The sequence below is a fragment of the Mandrillus leucophaeus genome, unplaced genomic scaffold (genome assembly GCF_000951045.1).
Source record: "Mandrillus leucophaeus isolate KB7577 unplaced genomic scaffold, Mleu.le_1.0 Scaffold546, whole genome shotgun sequence".
Lineage (NCBI taxonomy): Eukaryota > Metazoa > Chordata > Mammalia > Primates > Cercopithecidae > Mandrillus > Mandrillus leucophaeus.
The window spans coordinates 550,224-567,732 of record NW_012105875.1 but is presented as its reverse complement, the minus strand read 5'-3'; the positions used below and the strand labels follow the sequence as shown (position 1 = coordinate 567,732).

The 17,509-nt window shown below is 50.4% G+C and overlaps 1 protein-coding gene across 1 annotated transcript in view; it reads left to right on the top strand.

Annotated features, from left to right (window-relative positions):
• The window catches only part of KCNN4 (potassium channel, calcium activated intermediate/small conductance subfamily N alpha, member 4), a 36,156-nt gene extending 29,706 nt beyond the window's left edge, over nt 1–6,450 (top strand). Inside the window, exons 4-9 of the mRNA XM_011997715.1 lie at nt 540–675; nt 3,154–3,264; nt 3,422–3,540; nt 3,950–4,019; nt 5,274–5,441; nt 5,906–6,450. Of these exons, the coding sequence (XP_011853105.1) occupies nt 540–675; nt 3,154–3,264; nt 3,422–3,540; nt 3,950–4,019; nt 5,274–5,438 (601 nt within the window). The 3' untranslated portion in view covers nt 5,439–5,441; nt 5,906–6,450. The remainder of the gene's footprint in view (nt 1–539; nt 676–3,153; nt 3,265–3,421; nt 3,541–3,949; nt 4,020–5,273; nt 5,442–5,905) is intronic.
• Nucleotides 6,451–17,509: the final 11,059 nt, after the last annotated feature.

Genomic DNA, 17,509 nt, shown 5'->3' with positions numbered 1-17,509 from the left:
AAAAAAAAAAAAAAAGTCTCCTTCTGTGAAGTGAGGGGAAAGGAAGGCAGAGTCCCACCAAGCCTTTTTACAGTCCTTTTTGATCCTGATAGGGCCCCTTCTGGACCACACAGCATCTTTGTGGAAATTAGAAAAATATACCCCTTCCTCTGGGTGGATGCAGCCGCCAGTCAGGGTCTGACCGGGTTTTGGCCCCCTCTTGACTCTCCACCCTCAACCACGTGCTCTGAATGCCACAGCAGCCCAGGTAGCCTAGCTGAGACCATACCGGCATTGGGATTGTCCAGATCCAGTCTCAGATCCCAGAGTGGCTAAGCAACTCGCCCAGGTCACACAGCAGAGAGGAGGCCATGCAGCCTTTCCAAAGCTCAGAACTTAATGGCTTTTTGTCCAGCTGATTCTTAGGACTATAGGTGTATACTGGGAGGGGAGGGGAGGGGAGTTGAGGGTAGGGGAGGGGAGGGCATAGAGGGAAGGGGACTGAATATCATGGAAACCTCCATGGTGGGGTTTTAGAACTAACCCACCCTTCCCCATAGGCAGGCTGTGAATGCCACCGGGCACCTTTCAGACACACTTTGGCTGATCCCCATCACATTCCTGACCATCGGCTATGGTGATGTGGTGCCGGGCACCATGTGGGGCAAGATCGTCTGCCTGTGCACTGGAGTCATGGTGAGTACGGCCCCCTTGGGGACCTGATCCTCATCCCAAACTGGTCATCCTCTGGCCCCAGGAAGCCATGGAGGCAACACAGGCTCTCAGGGACAGCTCCTGAGAAACTTGAGTGTCTGGGGCGCCCATAGCCCCATTCTCTCTTCAAGACCAAGATACTCACCGGTAATCCCAGTATTTTGGGAGACCAAGGTGGGAGGATCACTTGAGCCTGAGTTTGACGTTCCAGTGAGCTATGATTGTACCATTGCATTCCAGCCTGGGTGATGGAGTGAGACCCTGTCTCTTAAAAAATAAAAATAAAAAATCAGACCTAGGAATCCAGTCCCTGAGGCCTTGCTCACTCTAGAACCTAGGGCCCAGCCCTTATCCTCCTCAGGGACCCAGGCTCCTGACTTCCCAGCCCCATTTTCTTTCAGAACCCAGAAATTGTCTCCCAGCCTCCACCAAGGGTGTAGAGTCCAGTTATCAAGTGCATGCCTGTGGGGCCAGGCTACCTGGGTCCAAATCCTGCGGCTGCCACTTCCTGGCTGGGGAGCTCAGGCGAGCCACGTGATCTCTCTGGGCCTCACTTTCCTCCCCTATAAAACGGGGATGCTGATGCTAGCATGCTCCTCATGGGCTTGCTGAGATGATTAAATGGGTTCAACTATGGAAAGCGCTTCCAACAGTACCCAGCCCACAGGAGGTGCTCGGTAAGCAGGTCTGGGGGCGCCCAGGCATCCAGCCACCTCCCCACCAGCTCCTGTGCCCTCGAGGATGAGACAGAGGCTCTGCAGCCTGAGTCAGCCTTTTCCTGAACCCCAACATCCACCTCCTTCCCTCCGTAGACCCAGTCACTCAGGTCCTCCCACCCAGCCCTGGCACCCTCTAGAGACCAGCACCTAATGCCTTGGCCTTCACCTCCCTACAAGATTGGGTTTCCTTCACCCACGGGGATCTAAGCCACCAGCACCTAGCCCAGATGTGGACCCAGGAAAGACATATCCATCCCCCCAGTCCCTGGGTGCACAGGTGAAGGATGTGGTGACCTTCACTCCCCCAGTGGTGAGTCTTTAGAGCAAGGGAAGAGGGGCAGAGACTCAGTTAGGGAACTGCAGTGCCGTTCAGGACCTCCTCCTTCACTTGACAAAAGGAGAAACTGAAACCTAGAGAGATAGGGCGATGAGCACTTGAGCTCACAGCCTGCTCCTGGCAGAAAGGTTCCATGGCACAGTTGAGCCATAATAGCTTACTTTTTTTTTGAGACGGAGTCTCGCTCTGTCACCCTGGCTGGAGTGCAGTAGCACCATCTCGGCTCACTCTCAGCTCGGCCTCCCGGGTTCATGCTATTCTCCTGCCTCAGCCTCCTGAGTAGCTGGGATTACAGGCGCCCGCCACCACACCTGGCTAATTTGTTGTGTTTTTAGTAGAGACGGGGTTTCACCATGTTAGCCAGGATGGTTTCGATCTCCTGACCTCGTGATCCACCCACCTGGGCCTCCCAAAGTGCTGGGATTACAGGCGTGAGCCACCGCGCCCGGCCCATAATAGCTTACTTTTACTGAGCACATACTCTGTGCCAGTCTCTGCCCTAAACACTTGCCAGGGGTAACTCATGAAATCCACCGAGTAACCCTGTTGAGGCCATGCCCATTTCACAGATGAGACACTGAAATACTGAGAGATTAAATAATTGGCTCAGAGCTGGGATTGGAACCCAGGCAGTCCCCTGGAGCCAGTATTTGTGACTGGAAGTTGTTCTGGGTGATCAAGAGCTGAAACTATAGGGTGGGGGATGCTTCCTAGGACGATTCATTCTAACTAGGGGACAGGTGAGCAGGTGCCACAAGCAGTCAGGAATCGGCAAGGCCATGAAGGGCCAGGAGCATTGGGAGAAGGAAGGGAGGAGAATGAGTGTTCGGAGGAAGGTGCTCAGGGAGGGCAGGCAGAATGGAGCCAGGGCTGAGTTGTCTGAGTGAGAGGCGTAGACCTTGGAAGGCCTTGGTAGCCAGGCTGAGAAGTTCAGGGCAGTGGAAGCCTAGGAGATTAGAGGGGGCCAAGGGGGTTAGGGGAGGATGAGTGGGAGGCTGGAGATGGTCCAGGAGAGAGAGGACAGGGCTGGAGTTAGGAAGAGGCTGTGGAGGTGGGAGAAGGAGGGACACCCTCCACAATGCAGTGGCCGACCATGTCAGCAGTGAGGACCCAGAGGCCTGCCCCTGGCTCAGAACCCAGCCTTCCTCTTGCTCCTCCAATCATACCCCTAATGCAAGAGGCCATCCTGCGAGTGTGAATACTACACATCAAATATGGGCTCGTACATAGGCGATTTATGATTCTAGCTCCCCCATTCTGAGCTGGGACCTTGGCTCTCCTCTCTGAGCCTGTTTGCTTGTCTGTCAACTGGGGATATTGTGCTTGCCTTCTGTGGCTGTTGGGAGGGTTCAAGGAGGGAGTCGGTGGCACAGCCTCATGCCACAGTACCTGTTGTGCCCACAGGGGGTCTGCTGCACAGCCCTGCTGGTGGCCGTGGTGGCCCGGAAGCTGGAGTTTAACAAGGCAGAAAAGCACGTGCACAATTTCATGATGGATATCCAGTATACCAAAGAGGTGAGGATGGGCATATGGCCCCCATGGCACACCCCTCTTTCAAGAGGCAGGAGTCCAAGCTCCCCCGCTTCCCCTAGGACCCGAGTCCCAGCCCGAGCCCTGCCTTCCCAGGACCGTAAGGGTCTATCTCCATGGACACTGTGCCACCCACCCCCAGATGAAGGAGTCCGCTGCCCGAGTGCTACAAGAAGCCTGGATGTTCTACAAACATACTCGCAGGAAGGAGTCTCGAGCTGCCCGCAGGCATCAGCGCAGGCTGCTGGCTGCCATCAACGCGTGAGGGCGCTTTGTATGCACATGTGTCCATGTGCACCCATGTCCAAGTCACCTCTCTGCACGGCTTGTGTGTGTGCGTGTCCATGCCCGTCCAGGTCAGGACACCCAGGTGTGGTCTCACTCAACAGCTTGTCCACCTGGATCTGACCATGCATGACTCTGTGTGTCTGTGCTGGTTTGTCTGCATATCTTGGCGTGTCTGTGGACCTGGGTACCTGGGTTTCTACTGGGGATAGGGGCTCATGGGGATGTGCGGTGCAGTCATCCCCTCCCACTCTTTCAGCTCTTTGACAACGTTTTGTCTTTGTTTTGTTGCTTCATGTGCCTCTCCTCCCTTCATTCCACCCCTGAGCTACAGCCACATTCAGGGACCAGGCTTGTAAAATTGACTCCCCACTTCTTCCCACAGGTTCCGCCAGGTGCGGCTAAAACACCGGAAGCTCCAGGAACAAGTGAACTCCATGGTGGACATCTCCAAGGTACTAGGATCCCATGGGAGGATGTCTCGAAGAAGGGGGAAGTTGGGGCCACAGGGAGGGAAATCTGGCTCTAGAACAGGGAAATTTGGCAGGAGCCTGGCACACACAGGCTGTCAGTAAAGGTCTGTGGTTGAATGAAGGAAGGAAGGAAGGAATGAATGATGCAACACAGAGCTTCTTACATTCATGCAAGGAACAGATCCCTTACAAACTGAAAAAAAAAAAAAAAATTGCACAAAGAACCCCAGTGTTTGGTTTCAAATTATTTTTATTGTTAAGTTACTTACATGTGGACGGATATAAAATTCCTTCCAACTACAACTCATACCATAAAACCAAAGCAAATTTACAAACCAAGCCCATAGATGGCAAAACCAATGCAATTAAAATGAACAACACTGAAAGGACACAGGTGACATTGTTTCCGTAAAACTCAATCTCTGCTGCTCTTGTGGAGGGGTGCTCAGGGCCACAGGGACTTCCATGCAAGTTTGCCTGGCCAAGGCGTGACTCAGCTACCCGCCCCCTTCTGCTGAGACCACTTGATTTTGCCGGTGCTCAGGGACAGTGATGTCACAACACCCCCTTGGCCTGGCTCACAGCATCTTCTGCTTATCCGGTGGCCTTTGCTTTTTCTCGTTAGCCCATGTCAGTTCAAACAGTGGCCCCTGGCACCAATGCCATGGTAAGCACGGTCACAGATGCAGGCCCCAAAACCGCATGGCAGGTCTCAGTGAGGAGGCGGTGGCCCAGATCGGCAGGAATTGGCAGGCGGTAATTTCTGAAGGTTATCAAGCCAAAAACACAGAATTCAAGAATTTCCACAGAAAACCCACAAACCCTCAGGGATCAAGCAAGCTGTGAATCCTAGACAGAGAGTGTAGTAAAAGACTATGTGGATTTGGAAGTCAGGCACTATCCATGCTATAAATATTTAATGAGCACCTACTATGTTCTAGGTCTTACTTCAGGAGCTGCTTTGGGCATGTCATTTAACGGTTCCATGCCTGTTTCCTCAGCTATAAGATGGGAACAGGATTCCCATTCCCAGTGGCTTTTAGGAGGATTTTAAACCATACAGGGAAACACCTGGGCAGGTAGCTGGGAAGTGGTACATGGTAACAGTTATTATTGAGGATAATCCTCAGAGGACCACAAGGATGTAGTCAGTATTGGTTCCACTGCCTTACGCTATGGAGCAGGCAGGGGTCGACCCCACCCCCCTGACACCTCTGATCCTCTCCTCCCGTCCAGATGCACATGATCCTGTATGACCTGCAGCAGAATCTGAGCAGCTCACACCGGGCCCTAGAGAAGCAGATTGACACGCTGGCGGGGAAGCTGGACACCCTGACTGAGCTGCTTAGCACTGCCCTGGGGCCGAGGCAGCTTCCAGAACCCAGCCAGCAGTCCACGTAGCTGGTGAGGGGGCTGGGACTTGGGCAGGAAGGCATCCCGGAGGAAGGGTTCCTGTGGCCAGCACCCTCTGTGGCCAAGGGGGCAGGGGATGGCTGGGAGACACGGCCACCTTTTCTCGTCAGCTCTGGCACTGTCTGGAGGAAAGGACTCAGTTCAGGGCTGGATTGGCAGTGAAGGAAGATGGTGTTCCCTCTCCCCTTCACTGACCCTTGATGCCCTTCTCCCTCTTTGCTTGGTCTCTCTCTCTCTCTCTCTCTCTGCCTGTCCTGGGCATATTCTCTGGCTCTGTCCATTCAATGTGTCTGTCTGAATGCCCTCCTGCACCCTGGCCTCGGGGCCCAGAAACACCTACCCCCTGCCTCCCACCTCTGCTCAGCAGGTTCTGTCTGCACCTCGGTGTGTCCCACTCTCACTCTCCCTCTCCCTCTTCCTGACCTGCCTCTCCATCAGTCTCTCCGTCTCTCCAGGACCCACGGAGGAACCAGGCTACTTTCCCCAGGACTGAGGTGATGTACGTCGTCTCTGCCACTCCTGCCCCGGCCCCGAACAAAGCACCTCAAGTGCAAGGACCAAAGGGGGCCCCGCCTTGGAGTGGGTTGGCTTGTGATGGCTGCTGGAGAGGACGCTGGCTAAAGTGGGGAGGCCTTGGCCCACCTGAGGCCCCAGGTGGGAACATGGTCACCCCTACTCTGCATACCCTTATCAAAATCACTATGCTGCTATGGACGACCTCCAGCTCAGTCACAAGTGGAGGCGCCTGGAGGCCGGACTCCTGGGTCCCTGGGGAAGAGGGTACTAGGGGCCCGGATCCAGGATTCTGGGAGGCTTCAGTTACCGCTGGCCGAGCTGAAGAACTAGGTATGAGGCTGGGGCGGGTAGGAGGTGGCGCCCCCTGGCGGGACAACAAAGAGGACACCATTTTTCCAGAGCTGCAGAGAGCACTTGGTGGGGAGGAAGAAGTGTAACTCACCAGCCTCTGCTCTGATCTTTGTAATAAATGTTAAAGCCAGAAGTTGCCATTTCTCTCTAAACATATCTACACTCCTCACTGGCAGACCATCCAGTGGAAGACTGCTGCCCTGTTTGAACCTGTCTCAGAGGCCTCCTCCTCTAAGTGCCCTCTCAGGTCTGTAGGCTGGGCAGTCCTCAGCAAACCCCTGCCCAGATCTGAGGCAAAGAGCAATGGCTTTGAACTCAGACAGATCAGGTTCTAAATCCTGATTCTGCTATCCACTGGCTGTGTGACCTGGGGTAAGTGGCTTCACCTCTGAACAGTTTACCTCACCTGTAAAATGGGACTGTCTCCCCATGGGACTGCTGTGAAGATTAAAACATGGAGTAGCCCAGAGGCATTTAGTAGGAACCAAATATGTGAGAAAGAATCTTTTTTTTTTTTTTTTTTTTTTTTGAGATGGAGTCTCGCTCTGTCACCCAGGCTCCAGTGCAATGGCACAATCTCGGTTCACTTCAACCTCTGCCTCCTGAGTTCAAGCGATTCTCCTGCCTTACCCCTAAGTAGCTGGGATTACAGGCACCTGCCACCATGCCTGGCTAATTTTTGTATTTTTAGTAGAGATGGGGTTTCACTATGTTGCAGAGGCTGGTCTTGAACTCCTGGGCTCAAGCAATCTGCCCACCTCGGCCTCCCAAAATGCTGGGATTATAAGCATGAGCCACTGTCCCTAGCCAAGAATCATTATTATTGTTTTTGATTTTCACACACAATGTGCGGCTGCCCTTTTTCTGATCTTTTGTTGCTTTTCTCCCTCTATTCATGCCTTACCAGAATCTAGCTGACAACTTACCCATCAAGAGACTAACAGAAGCCCCAAACTTCCCCAAACCACCCACATACCCATTTCACATCCGCTGAACAGAGGATGTGAAAGGGAAGGGGGCAAAGGAGGGGGCTGGCACTTCCAGAGGCCCTACTGTGTGCCCTGCTCTGTTTGTAAGTCACCATAACCATTCTCCTGACCCTCCTTACCCCACTGCATAGATACAGAAACTGAGGTTTCAAGAGGAGCCAGGCCTCCCCTCAGGCCCCCAGCCGGAAGCTAGGAATCCAGGCTGCAGAGCCCAGATTCACACCCATCCCGCCCCACTGCCAAGGTGAGTCAGAGGCAGAGTGGCCTTGGGCCACAAACCCAGGACTGACTTCCCGCCGCAACTTCATTCCAGCTTGAGGGGCTGATTCATTCTTGCTTCCCTCCTCTTGAGGGGAAGATCAGGCTGCGAGTCATCCTTTTCTGCTGAGCTATCTTTGGATTTCCCTTAAAGTCCACAGCCAGCCTCGCCCCTTCATCCCTGAGAGCTAAATTGGAGCCTCCGCCACGAACTGCCCTTCCTCTGGAGGCCAGCCCACCTGGGGAGTAAAGGCAGGGACTCAGGAAAGGAACTGGATGAGACCTCCAGATAGTGCTGACACCCTTCCCCTGCAAGAAGCCCTCCTGGCAGTGTTGCCAAAGCCCCTGCCAAACTCACTCTTCTGGGCCCTCTCTTTCCTTGCCTCCACTCCCTTGTAGCTGGCAAACTCCTTCCTATGCCTCCTTTAGGCCTCAGCTAATATGTCCCCTCCTCAGGAGGCCCGGTCTGACACTCCTATAGCCTCATAAACCTATCCCTATCACAATAATAACATTAGGTCTGGCCAGGCGTGGTGGCTCACGCCTATAATTCCAGCACTTTGGGAGGCCGAGGTGGGCAGATCTACATGAGGCCAGGAGTTGGAGACCAGCCTGGCCAAAATGGTGCAACCCTGTCTATACTGAAAATACAAAAATTAGCTGGGCGTGGTGGTGCGTGACTGTAATCCCAGCTACTTGGGAGTCTGAGGCAGGAGATTCACTTGAACCCAGGAGGCGGTGTTTGCTGTGAGCCGAGCTCGTGCTACTGCACTCCAGTCTGGGTAACAGAGCAAGACTCCATCTCAAACAACAACAAATTGGCCAGTGTGGGGGCACACACCTGTGGTCCCAGCTACTTGGGAAGGTAAGGTGGGAGGATCACTTGAGGAGGCTGGGAAGTCAAGGCTGCAGTGAGCTGTGATCGTGCCACTGCACTCCAGCCTGGGTGACAAAGTGAGACCCTGTCTCAAGTGATAATAATAATAGTAATAATAATAATAATGGGTCAAGCACCATGCTAAGCCCTTTTAATAAGTGATCTCACAAAAGGAGGCAAGGTAGGCACTGTTGGTCCCATTTTACAGATGAGGTAACTGCCCAAAGCCACAGCAAAGCAGTTTGGAGCCAGGCTATGACCCAGGCAGCCTGGCCCCAGAGCCCCAGCACTTAGCCACCTGGCCCATTCAGACACTCAGGAGATCACCACATTCTATTTTCATTTTTGTTCACGATGTCTTCAACACCAAGGGCCTGGCGTAGACAGGGCCTCAGTGAATGTCATTAAACGAACCCTCTGAATGCCTGGGATGGCCTGAAGTCATCCTATGTTGGTTTCAGCTGAGGCAAGGTCAGAACCAGTGAGAAGGGATTTTTGACTAAGAACCCAGGAGAACATACACGAGATCCTGTGTTCTGAATTATCTTGGATCTGCCCTGGGCCACCTGCCCTCATTCTCCACTGTGGGGATCAGGCCTGGATGCCCCCACTTTTGGCAGGTTTTGCACCCCCCTCACCAAATCAACACTTCCTGAAGGCCCTGAGCCAGGAGCTGGGCTGCAAACATGAATCAGAGGGCTCTGTCCTCCAGAGGCTCAGTCTCATGGTGATTTTGGCTCCTTCCCTCTCCTATTTCTGTTCTGTCTGCACTCCTGTGAGGACTGGGTGGGAGAAAGGAGGTCCAGAGAGGGGCAGGGGCTTTCCTAGGGTCAAACAGCCAGTCACGGGCCTTTCCCCTTCATGAATCCCCCAACTGCCCCTGAGGACCTTTCTAACACCCACACCCTTCCCATTACCTCCCACTGCCCTCCTGTCAAAGTCTAGCTCTGAGTCCAGCTGCTTTTTTTTTTTTTTTTTTTTTTTAAGAGATAGAGTCTTGCTCTGTCACCCAGGGTGGAGTACAGTGGTACAACTGTAGCTCACTGCAGCCTTGAATTCCTGCACTCAAGTGATCCTCCCACCTCAGCCTCCCAAGCAGCTGGGACTACAGGTGTGCGCCACCATGCTTGGCCCTCTTTTTCTCTTTAACTGACATACATTTTAACATACAGTAAAGTACAGAAATTGTAAATGTAATCTCAATATGTTTTTTTAAATACATTCACCTGAGTAGCCATCACTCAGATCAAGCTAGAAGTGTTTAGCCCCCTAAAGCTCTCATTTCCCTCCCAGCCAACAGCCCCCTTCATCCCAGGAACCACCATCCTGACCTATCTTGATTCCTTTCATTCGACTTTGAACTTTGGAAGGAACCCTGCTGCACGCCCTGGTGTGTATCTGTGTCTTGGGCTCTGCAGGATGGTGGTGAGATTCAGCCACGCTGCTCGTCCTTTTCATTACACAGTAGTATTCCATTGTGTCAGTATGCCCACGAGCCTCTGCAAGCCGGGGGGCTCTGGAAGCTCAACTCTGCAAGACTCTCTGGTCTTCTGGTCTCCCCTTCTCTTCCCTGTCCTGGCTGCTCAGGCCACTAGGCTCCTCTTCCTTCCCAAACTGCCTGCTGCTCTCCCCTCCTTCTTGCCCCATCCGCTTAGAATAAAAATAAATATCACTAACATGTTTTCAGTTCTTTTTTGTAGAGATGGGGGTCTCATTAGGTTGCCCACGGTGGTCTCGCACTCCTGGGCTCAAGCGATCTTCCCGCCTTGGCCTCCCAAAGTGCTGGGATTACAGGCAGGAGCCACCACGCCCAGCCCAGTTATTTATTACGGTCCATAAAGGAAGCTGTATCATCATCATCAATGCCAGACTGGCAGTCCAAAGGCAGGCTTTAAGCTTTTAGGTTGTGTGGAAGAGCTGCTAACATATACAAGCCAGGAGAGTGCTTTGTATAATTTGGAGGGGGTGTCAAATGATAAAACTTTCCTGTCTTTTTCCAGGATGAGCTGGCCCTTCTTCAAGTCAAGTCCAACCCTCTCTCCACTTGTACCCTGTCCACACCTCCTCAAAAAACTCAGCTCCAAAGTCTCCTTGTCTCTTTTCCCTCTATCATTCCCATCTGCACATAAACATGCTATAATTCCTCCCACCTTATAAACATCCCACTGGAACTTTCAGAAGCATTTTAGATTCTCCATTTTCCTTAAAGTTCACTATTCACCAAACCGCAAAATATCTGTCACTCTGTCACCCAGGCTGGAGTGCAGTGGCGTGATCTTGGCTCACTGCAACCTCTGCCTCTCAGCTTCCAGCAATTCTCGTGCCTCGGCCTCCCGAGTGTAGCTGGGATTACAGGTGTGCACCTCCACCACGCCCAGCTAACTTTTTGTATTTTTAGTAGAGATGGGGTTTCATTATGTTGGCCAGGATGGTCTCGAACTCCTAGCCTCACGTGCTCTGCCTGCCTCTGCCTCCCAAAGTGCTGGGATTACAGATGTGAGCCACCAAGCCCGGCTATAAAGTTGCTTCTTACACAACAAACTCCTGCTACATAGAATGACATAAAAGACTTTCCCAGACATAAAGAGCTAAAGATGCCAGACACACGGAAGACATGCTGTAAGATTTCATTCGCATGAAGTTCAAAAACAGACACAAAGAATCTCTGTGCCTGTTTTTGAAAGGCATCAGATGGGTGGTTGCTTCTGGAGCGGGGGAATTGACAGGGAAAGAGCACAAGCAAGATGTCTGGGTGCTGGAAATGTTCTCTGATTAGCAGTTACATGGATGCATAAATTTGTAAAAATTCATTGCCCGGTACACTTAAGATCTGTGCCCTTTATATACTTTACCACACTTAAGTTATAGTTCACACACAAAAAAAAAAGATAAAGAAAAATGAGTACTTATATGTTTTTCCTTATAGATACTGAGAAGGTTCCATAACACAGTTAGATGGGGGATCAAAAGCCATGTCTTTTCCATGGTGGACCCCACATCCGCTTCCAGCTGCTGCCCCGTGTCTCTGCTCCTTAGTCCATTATCTTCTCTTTGGAACCCTTTGCTCCCATGGCGCCAGGTCATCCCTTCTCCTGACACTCCTGGCTCCATCTCGGCCCCTCTCCAGGATCCTGGCTCCTACATGAGGGAGGCTCAGGCCTAGTCCCTGCTGTCTTCAACCTCTCAGCCTAGATGATCTCAGCAAATCACAGCTTTAAATATCATCTATACATAGGCAGCTCGAAAATTCAGCATACTTGTATAGTTATTAACAAAATGACAGGTTATCTGTGATTTTCTTAAAACAAAACTCCAGGGGGGTGGCGGGAAGTGTGCTTATATGTGGGAGGGAAAAATAGAAGCCGTAAGACAAGAAAAATGCAGATGACTGTCAATATTGGGCGATGGGTACGTAGTCTCTTTGTGTGTTTTTAAAATTCTGTAGTGACTGTAATCCCAGCTTTTGGGAGGCTGAGGGGGGTGGATTGCTTGAGCCCAGGAGTTCGAGACCAGCCTAGGCAGCATAGTGAACCCTCGTCTCTAAAAAATTAGCCAGGTATGCTAGAGCATGTGTGGTCCCAGCTGCTTGGGAGGCTGAGGCAGAAGGATTGCTTGAGCTTGGGAGGTGGAGGTTGCAGGGAGCCAAGACTGTGCCACTGCATTCCAGCCTGGGTGACAGAGCAAGACTTTGTCTCAAAATAAATTAATTAAACTAAATTCTGTAATGAAAAGTCAGAAAAAATCTTTATCTCCAAATCCCGTCTTTTTCCTCTAACTCTGACCACTTATTTGATGACCATCGTGCATCTCAAAGTTAAGAATTTCAAAACTTGCTGATTTCCCATCAAAAGTACTCTTCCTCATTCCAGTAAAAAGCCTCAGTCTTAGGCCAGGCGTGGTGGCTCACATCTGTAATCCCAGCACTTTGGGAGGCCAACGTGAGTGGATCACGAGGTCAGGAGATAGAGACCATCCTGGATAACATGGTGAAACCCCAACTCTACTAAAAATACAAAAAAATTAGCCAGGCATGGTGATGGGCGCCTGTAGTCCCAGCTACTCGGGAGGCTGAGGCTGGAGAATGGCGTGAACCTGGGAGGCGGAGCTTGCAGTGAGCCGAGATCACACCACTGCACTCAAGCCTGGGCGACAGAGCCACGTCTCCAAAAAAAAAAAAAAAAAAAAAAAAAAATAGCCTCAGTCTTCAGGCAGTTGACCAGGCCCAAAACCTCTAGAACTTTTTTTAATGCTGCAAATAATATGATGTTTTAATATATGTACACATTGTGGAATGGCTAAATCAAGCTAATTTACACATGCATTATTTCACGTACTTATTTTTTTGTGGTGTGAGAACACTTAAAATACATTCTTTTAGTAAGTTTCAAGTATATAACACATTGTTATGAATTAGAGTCACCCTGTTGTACAACATATCTCTGGGATGACTTTTAAGTCATCCCTGATTCATGCTTCCTCTCACACCCCACTTGTAATTCCTTGGCGCTACCTTCAAAACATATCCCAGTTCCTGACCCTTCTCAACTCATCTATCAGCACCATCCTCTTCCTGAACCACTATCCCCTCTCACCCAGGCAAGGACACCAGCTCTCTCATCTCCTGCTTCCGCCCCTGCAGGCCATTCTCCTCACAGCAACCAGCACTGTTTGCATTGAACATTTTTGCGCATAGCTAGTAATTATGTGGTTAAAAGAAACAACAATGCTTTTTAAGTCCCCATAGCCCTGACCCACATCTGTCTATAACCCTTATCCCTACAGGCAATCACCTTTAATTTTTGTTGTTCACTGGAGAAGTCTCTGTAAACATTCATTGGAACAAGCCAGTGCTTGTTTGCCGCCCTTCAATGGCTTTGTTACATTTGGAAGTAAATTCCAAATGCTTACCATGGCCTATAAGACTTTATGTAAACTGGTCCTGCCTAGAGCTCCGTCTCTAAACAATCCTGCCCTTCTTTCCCTCCCTTGCTCTGTTTCAGTCACTCTGGCCACCTTGACCATCCTTGGACAGCCAGGCCCACTCCCACCTTGGGGTCTTTATTGGCCATTCTTCAGCATCCTTAGATGGCTCATTTCCTGACCTTCCTTAACTGTACTCAGGCCTCTGATCAAATGTCACCCCCTCAAAGCGGCCTTCCCTGGCCACCTGTTAGTCTCTAAGACTTCTATCACTCTCAATTCCTGTAAGCTGACTTTTTTTTTTTTGAGACGGAGTCTCGCTCTGTTGCCCAGGCTGGAGTGCAGTGGCGCAATCTTGGCTCACTGCAAGCTCTGCCTCCCAGGTTCATGCCATTCTTCTACCTCAGCTTCCCAAGTAGCTGGGACTACAGGTGCCCGCCACCACGCCCGGCTAATTTTTTGTATTTTTAGTGGAGATGAGTCTTCACCATGTTAGCCAGGATGGTCTCGATCTGCTGACCTCGTGATCAGCCCACCTCGGCCTCCCAAAGTGCTGGGATTACAGGCGTGAGCCACTATGCCTGGCACCTGACTTTATTTTTAATTGAAAAATAAAAATTGTATACATTTACGGTGTACAACATGTTTTGTATATGTATGCATTGTACAATAGCTAAATCAAGCTAATTAACATATGCATTATTTCACATATTTATCATTTTTGTGGTGAGGACATTGAAAATTTATTCTCTTAGCAATTTTCAAGTATACATTGTTACCAACTATACTTACCATGTTGTGGACTGGACCTCTTGAATTTATTCCTCCTGTCTAACTGAAATTTTATATCCTTTGCAATGTCTTCACAATCCTCACCCCCAATTTCCTTTTCTTCCAAGCATCCTTTATCTGATGTCATCTGCCCCACTAGAATATCTGCTCCCAAAGGGTAAGTGCTCTTCCTATTCACTACAGGATCTCCAGCCTACAGCTGTGCCTGGAAGATGACTAGAGTTCCATAATTCATTCAACATATAACTGAAAGAAATGAACAGAAGTGAGAAAGAGATGAACAGGGCCAGGCGTAGTGGTTCACACCTGTAGTCCCAGCACTTTGGGAAGCTGAGGTAGAAGGATTGCTTGAGCCCAGCCTAGGCAACGTGGTGAAACTCTGTCTCTACGAGAAATACAAAAATTAGCCAGGCATGGTGGCGTACGCCTGTAGTCCCAGCTACTCGGGAGGCTGAGATGGGAGAATTGCTTGAGCCTGGGAAGCTGAGGCTGCAGTGAGCTGTGATCATGCCACTGTACTCCAGCCTGGGTGACAGAGGGAGACCCTGTCTCAAAAACAAAAAATAAAGAGATGAACAGATCATTTGGCAATGGCTCTCAAAATTCCCAGTGCACATATCCTTCGACCCAGCAATTCTAGCTGCACTTCAAATGAGATAGTCTACTGACAATACTAACATATACATGCAGTCACGTGTATAAGGATATTAACTGTAGCATAATCTCAGCACTTTGGGAGGCTGAGGCAGGAGGATTGCTTGAGCCAGGAATTTGAGACAGCCCAGGCAACATAGTGAAAACCCATCTCTACAAAAAATAAAAAAGTAGCTGGGTGTGGTAGCACATGCCTGTGGTCCCAGCTACTCCGCAGGCTGAGGTGGGAGGATTGCTTAAGTCCAGGAGGTTGAGGCTGCAGTGAGCCACAACTGTATCACAGGACTCCAGCCTGGGCGAGACAGTAAGACCATGTCTGAAAAAGAAAAAATTAGAAAATAAAAACATACACACAAACCCCTGCAGTAAATGTTTGTAAGAGCAGAAGTTTAGCAACAGTCTAAATGCTCATCAATAGAGAAAGTGTTAAAGTATGATATATCTCCAGAACAGCACACCATGCCACTAATACAAAAGGCAGCTCACTGGGTGCCTGACTGTACTGCTGACTCATCACCAGGCTGGCTCCCTGGTGCCAGGGAAAAAGTGTAGGCTTGCTCTAGAGTGAGACAGGCTTGGGTTTGAATCCAGGCCTGCTGCTTCCTGGCTATGGGGACTTTGGTAAGGCCCTTCTCTTTTCCAGGCTCATTTGTCTACATCTGTTTTCTTTTTTTTTTTTGAGATGGAGTCTCACTCTGTCACCCAGGCTAGAGTGTGGTGGTGCGATCTCAGCTCACTGCAACCTCCACCTCCCGGGTTCAAGTGATTCTCGTGCCTTAGCCTCCCAAGCAGCTGGCATTACAGGTGCATGCCACCACGCCTAGCTAATTTTTGTATTTTTAGTAGAGATGGAGTTTCGCTATGTTGGCCAGGCTGGTCTTGAACTGCTGACCTCAGGTGATCTGCCTGCATTGGCCTCCCAAAGTGCTGGGATTACAAGCATGAGTCACTGCACGGGTCAATATCTGTTAAACAAATTAGGGGAGAAGATTATAGTGATGTATATAAAGCAGAGAACACACAACCTGGCACACAGTGGGTCCAAGGTCAATGCCAGGCCTCTTCTTTCTCTCTTTTAAGAAAATTCTACCTCTGAGGGTTGTCCTGATGTGAAACTGGCAATCGTGGGTGATCTGGGGTTGAGAAATTCAGATATGGCTTGAGCCAAAGAAGTAAAATTGGACACCGATAGACATAATACAGAGATGGCCTGTCATGTGTATCTTTGTCAAACACCCAGAATCTCTCCCCAGAATCCATCAACGGTGGACTCAAGTCAGTCTGGGTGACTGGTGTTTCTATCTGTGGCAGCCTGGAGAGGTGGCTCCACCTGGTACTGGTACTGGGACAATGACAGTAGGGATGAGGCCTGGAGGGGAGATGGCTGCTCAGAATCTACAACTATCATCATGGTAGATCACAAAATAAAACACAGTGACAACACACAGTGCTATTAGGCAACAGGCACTGTTCTACGCACTCTCACCCATTTAATGCTGGCGGCAATGCTGTAAGGTTATACCACACCCAATTCACAAACAGGGACGTAGAAGTAGAGAGCATTAAGTCATTTGGTCAAGGTCAGCCGCTATTTATATGAACTCAACACATGCTCTTAACTCCAATGCTTTAATATAACAGCAGCTCCAGAAAGAAACCGGGAACCAGTGCTTTAGAAAAGGAAAATGGGGCCGGGCGCGGTGGCTCAAGCCTGTAATCCCAGCACTTTGGGAGGCCGAGACGGGCGGATCACGAGGTCAGAAGATCGAGACCATCCTGGCTGACACGGTGAAACCCCGTCTCTACTAAAAAATACAAAAAACTAGCCGGGCGAGGTGGCGGGCGCCTGTAGTCCCAGCTACTCAGGAGGCTGAGGCAGGAGAATGGCGTGAACCTGGGAGGCAGAGCTTGCAGTGAGCTGAGATCTGGCCACTGCACTCCAGCCTGGGCAGCAGAGCGAGACTCCGTCTCAAAAAAAAAAAAAAAAAAAAGAAAAGGAAAATGGGAACCAGAGGTGGAGACTTGCTTTTATTGTATACAGCCAGAGAGGCTTGAATTGTGTATGTACATGTAATACCTGTTCAAATACAATTTTATAAAACATTTTTTAGGCCAGTCACGTTGGCTTACGCCTGTCACCCTAGCACTCTGGGAGGCTGAGGCGGGCAGTCTGGAGTTCCAGACCAGCCTGGCCAACATGGCAAAACCCCGTCTCTACTAAAAATACAAAAAAATTAGCCAGGCATGGTGGCAGGCGCCTGTAATCCCAGCTACTTGGGAGGCTGAGGCAGGAGAATCGCTTGAATTTCGGGAGGTGGAGGTTGCAGTGATCCGAGATCGTGCCACTGCACTCCAGCCTGGGCGACAGGGCGAGACTCCGTCTCTAAATAAACAAATAAAATAAAAATAAAGAAATTCAAATAAGAAGCTAGAACCTTCCCATTCACCCACTCTGCCCACTGGGGAACCGCTGGCCCTTCCGACTGCGCAAGCGCTCCCAGGCCGCGCCCCTCGCCCAATGCTCCTCTTCCGCGCGAGCAAGACTCCGCCCACGGGTGTTTAAATTTTCGAACCTGAAGCGGATTCCCTCCTCCAACGCAGCCTTCGAGGGTTTTAAACATGGTTCTCTCTCGGACTATTCTGCATCTCCCAGGCCTTAAGGATAAAACTGACACAGGAGACCCTTCAGGGTCTGATCTGCC